This window comes from Oncorhynchus mykiss, chromosome 28, assembly GCF_013265735.2.
Source record: "Oncorhynchus mykiss isolate Arlee chromosome 28, USDA_OmykA_1.1, whole genome shotgun sequence".
NCBI classification, from domain to species: domain Eukaryota; kingdom Metazoa; phylum Chordata; class Actinopteri; order Salmoniformes; family Salmonidae; genus Oncorhynchus; species Oncorhynchus mykiss.
Window position 1 is genome coordinate 42223218 of NC_048592.1, and position 5301 is coordinate 42228518.

Sequence of the window (5301 nt, forward strand, 5' to 3'; positions counted from 1 at the left end):
AGGAAGGGCATCAAGGTGAGGGACACCACTCTGTGGGAAGGGCATCAAGGTGAGGGACACCACTCTGTAGGAAGGACATCAAGGTGAGGGACACCACTCTGTGGGAAGGGCATCAAGGTGAGGGACACCACTCTGTGTGAAGGGCATCATGGTGAGGGACACCACTCTGTGTGAAGGGCATCAAGGTGAGGGACACCACTCTGTGTGAAGGGCATCAAGGTGAGGGACACCACTCTGTGTGAAGGGCATCAAGGTGAGGGACACCACTCTGTGGGAAGGGCATCAAGGTGAGGGACACCACTCTGCAGGAAGGGCATCAAGGTGAGGGACATCACTCTGTGTGAAGGGCATCAAGGTGAGGGACACCACTCTGTGTGAAGGGCATCAAGGTGAGGGACACCACTCTGTGGGAAGGGCATCAGGGTGAGGAACACTACTCTGTAGGAAGGGCATCAAGGTGAGGGACACCACTCTGTAGGAAGGGTATCAAGGTGAGGGACACCACTCTGTAGGAAGGACATCAAGTTGAGGGACACCACTCTGTGGGAAGGGCATCAAGGTGAGGGACACCACTCTGTGGGAAGGGCATCAAGGTGAGGGACACCACTCTGTAGGAAACCTCCCTGTCTGCTTCACACCAGTAACTGTCCAGTTATTTCCAGTTTTGAGCATCTGTCTCGAAGGATGGAGGCAAGCTTCAGTACGACCAACAACGCACAATCCATTAGGCATGCACACGCTTACGCACACACACACACCAACCCTGCCCCCCTCTCTCTGTCAGGTGGGAGGTCTGGGAGTGAAGGACTACTCTGGCCGTCAACCCAACCATGAACAGCTCAGTGCTGTGGTCTGTACGAGTGACCCTAAACCAGGCTTCTCCTTCGTACTGGAGAACTTCGCTGAGCTGCTGGATGACAGCTTCTTACAGAACCTCACCACACGCATCTGTGAAGGTACACACACACACGCACATGCACACACATACACACACACACACACACGCACACACACACACACACACACACACACGCACGCACACATTTAAGTGAACCCCTTTGTTCTGATACAGACTCTAACATTACTTCGGTGTAAATCGTTGACTTGAAAATGTTCTAATTCATTTGTGTTTCTCTATTTCCTTCCACAGATAAGAAGTGTCCTAACTACAAATGTCCCAGTAAGTCCACTGCTTGTTACCATGTGGTTAATCTCTGTCCTCATCTCTCCAGTCTCATTGTCTTCAAACATGTACATGGGTTAGGATCAGGGTCTGTCTGTATATTCTTCTTCTTCTTGGATGTTGTTGTTTCTCCTGTCTCCTCCAGTCTCGTTCTCAGGGGACACAGACATAGTGTTGTCTTAGGGTATTGTCTTCATGTTTTTTCTCCTGTTGTTTCTGTCCTCCAGTCTCGTTCTCAGGGGACACAGATATTGTGTTGTCTTAGGGTATTGTCTTCATGTTTTTTCTCCTGTTGTTTCTGTCCTCCAGTCTCGTTCTCAGGGGACACAGACATCGTATTGATGATGGACAGTTCAGCCAGTGTGGGACAGAGGAACTTTGACTCCAGCAAGACCTTCGTCAAGCGTCTGGCTGAGCGCTTCCTGTCTGCCGAGAGGTCCGGCCGCGCTGCCGTGCGTGTCGCCGTGGGCCAGTACAGCCGTGAACGCCGCATGGAGGCGGAGCTGACCTCTAACCTCACCCTGCTGACCCGTAAGATCGATGCCGCCATCTTCCAGAATGACGGTACTGACGTTACCAAGGCGATGGCCTTCGCCATGGAGCAATTCAAGACATCAGGGGGCGGGAACAGGAAGAGGAAGCTGGTGCTGTTCTCTGACGGGAGGTCGCAGGGCGTTACCGAGGCGATGCTGGAGAAGCGCGTGCGGCTGGTGTCGGAGGCAGGAGTGGAGCTGTACGTTATCACCGTGGGCAACCAGGTGAGCGAGGCCAACCTGCGCTCGCTGGTCAGCAGGGGGAGGAGTTACGACGTCACCTACGCCCAGCGCCACCTGTTCCGCGTCCCAGACTACCCATCTCTGCTGCGTGGCGTGTTCTACCAGACCGTGTCCCGCAGGGTCTCCCAGGCCTGAGTGCAAGGGTCAGGGCTTGGACCACATGCTTTAGAGTTTAGTCTCCCTCATTATGAATGTCCATTCGTACTTCGTCGCTAATTTACAATCACTGTGTTTTAGTTGTGTTTTTATGTCTGATAATGACGATTGTGTGTCAGACTGTGTAAGAGATTGTGTTACACTGTGTTCATGTGCTCTCTGAATTATCAGGACCATCCAACCGGGAAACTCCTGAAAAACTCCCGTAACAGAAACTAGTTTCAGATGTCTAAAACAGTTTGTTATGAGCTTCTAAGTTGTAACATCTCCCAGTCAGACTGTTCCCAGTTCCATAATTCCCAGTCAGACTGTTCCCAGTTCCATAATTCCCAGTCAGATTTTTCACAGTTCCATAATTCCCAGTCAGACTGTTCCAGGTTCTACAATTCCAAGCAGCACATGAACACAGCATTAAACAGGAAGGTTACTGTAAAATAATGGTTTTTTTTGTGTGTTTTTTTTTAACAAACTTATTTTATGTTGTTTGTAGATCAAAGACAGAACAGGATATGACATCACTCCATATGTTTTAAACATCAAAGTTAAACATTAAACATCCTCCCTATAGACAACCTGGTCAAAATGAAGATACTGAACAGCTGGACACAGACTGTTAACATATGTGTGTGTTTAGGGGAATGGTCTCTAATGTCCAGTATATCATGTAGCATTTTCTCTATAAACAGTTTGTCTGGGTTCACTTGTTTAGATGCTGACACACACACACACACATACACACACAACCACACACACACTCCTCTCTGTATCAGCCTCATTAACCCTTGAAGGCTCCCAACCTTGGATGGATTATTCAGTCCTCCAACGTTCCAGGTAACAGATGTGTGTGTTGTCAGCAGGGAATTCCCTCTATGTAATAAATCATTAATCCTTGGTGCTATCGTTCAGAGCAAGTGTCTCAGTGTCAGATGACCTCTGTAGCAGTAGACATGTAAAACGGATGTCTTGATCTGAAAGAAAACATTTTGTTTGGACCAAGCAAGCTGCTTCATTAAATGCCGCGTCACCCCCCCAATAAATGTTTCTGTAGTGTCTGTTTTCTGTATGTCCTACACACACACACACAACACACACCCTTCTGTCATTGACACTTCTCTCTTCTGTCCTTCAGATATACACTCCTCTCTTCTTTCTCATTGGCCTAAAAAATATATAGGTATTTTGACCTCAAGGGGCCTTCTGGGTTAAAGGGTGACTGCATATCCTGTTTTGGCCTCGTTTTTAAGAAATGCTAGCGGCCATGACTGAAGGCAAACGTGAGTAGTCATGTGGATGTGTCTTTACCATTCAATCTCACAAACAAGGACAGTACATCAAGGTAAGCTAAGCCAGCTTTGCTATGGCGAGAAAAATGTTTTGGAGTTGAGTTCTCCCCTTCTGACTGCCATCTCAAGATGGTCAGCTAATTCAGTTCTATGTGTAGGCTAAAGCCTGTGCTGGCCTTGCTTAGCCAAGCTGTCAGCAGCTAGCTAGCATATCTTGGTGTAGCTTCTATCCAATCTATCCTAGCTGATATTTCTCTGTCAAGTCAGTTAGCTTGTAACAGCTAGCTAGCATAGCTTGGTGATAGCTGCAGCTGGCTATCCTATTTATCAAATAAAATAAAATAGTATTTGTCACAACAGTGAAATGCTTACTTACAAGTCCTTAACCAACAATGTATTTTTAAGAAAGTATGAGATAAGAAAAACAAATAATTAAAGAGCAGCAGTAAATAACAATAGCGGAGCTATATACAGGGTATTACGGTACAGAGTCAATGTGGAGGCTATATACAGGGTATTACGGTACAGAGTCAATGTGGAGGCTATATACAGGGTATTACGGTACAGAGTCAATGTGGAGACTATATACAGGGGGTACCGGTACAGAGTCAATGTGGAGACTATATACAGGGGGTACCGGTACAGAGTCAATGTGGAGGCTATATACAGGGTGTCTCGGTACAGAGTCAATGTGGAGACTATATACAGGGGTACCGGTACAGAGTCAATGTGGAGGCTATATACAGGGTGTCTCGGTACAGAGTCAATGTGGAGACTATATACAGGGTGTACCGGTACAGAGTCAATGTGGAGGCTATATACAGGGGGTACCGGTACAGAGTCAATGTGGAGACTATATACAAGGGGGTACTGGTACAGAGTCAATGTGGAGGCTATATACAGCGGGTACCGATACAGAGTCAATGTGGAGGCTATATACAGGGGGTACCGATACAGAGTCAATGTGGAGGCTATATACAGGGGGTACTGGTACAGAGTCAATGTGGAGGCTATATACAGGGCATACTGGTACAGAGTCAATGTGGAGGCTATATACAGGGGGTACCGATACAGAGTCAATGTGGAGACTATATACAAGGGGGTACTGGTACAGAGTCAATGTGGAGGCTATATACAGGGGGTACCGATACAGAGTCAATGTGGAGGCTATATACAGGGGGTACCGCTACAGAGTCAATGTGGAGGCTATATACAGGGGGTACCGATACAGAGTCAATGTGGAGGCTATATACAGGGGGTACCGATACAGAGTCAATGTGGAGGCTATATGGCTATATACAGGGGGTACCGAAGCAGAGTCAATGTGGAGGCTATATGGCTATATACAGGGGGTACCGATACAGAGTCAATGTGCGGGGGCACCGGTGTTGAGGTAATTACGTACATGTATGTAGAGTTATTAAAGTGGCTATGCATAGATAATAAACAGAGAGAAGAAGCAACTAAAAGAGGGGGGGACAATCCAAATAGTCTGGGTAGCCATTTGATTAGCTGTTCAGGAGTCTTATGGCAGAAGCTGTTTAGAAGCCTCCTGGATCTAGACTTGGCGCTCCGGTACCGCTTGAAAAAGAGCCGGATGCCTGGTCAGGACCCGGAGAAGGCAACTGGAAAAGCTGCTGTTACCGTCAATACTACTCGCCAACGTGCAATCATTGGACAATAAATTAGACGAGGTACGATTAAGAAAATCCTACATCAAAACTGTAATATCGTATGTTTCACAGAATCGTGGCTGAATGACGACATGGATATTCAGCTAGCTGGATACACGCTGCACCGGCAAGATAGAACATTCCGGTCAGACAGGGGGTGGGGAGGGGGGGCGGTCTGTGCATATTTGTAAACAACAGCTGGTGCAAGAAATCTATGGAAGTCTCTAGAT

General features: G+C 47.4%; 1 protein-coding gene across 3 annotated transcripts in view; it reads left to right on the plus strand.

Moving 5' to 3' along the window:
* Positions 1 to 3152, plus strand: part of col6a1 (collagen, type VI, alpha 1) — a 71029-nt gene extending 67877 nt beyond the window's left edge. For 2 of the 3 annotated variants that reach the window (XM_036966988.1, XM_036966987.1), the window contains 3 exons: positions 785 to 956; positions 1151 to 1180; positions 1493 to 3152. In XM_036966988.1, the coding sequence (XP_036822883.1) occupies positions 785 to 956; positions 1151 to 1180; positions 1493 to 2094 (804 nt within the window). In that variant the 3' untranslated portion in view covers positions 2095 to 3152. Of the gene's footprint in view, positions 1 to 784; positions 957 to 1150; positions 1181 to 1328; positions 1382 to 1492 lie in introns of those variants that run through there. The other variant, XM_036966989.1, reaches the window with a different exon arrangement.
* The last annotated feature ends 2149 nt before the right edge of the window (positions 3153 to 5301 follow it).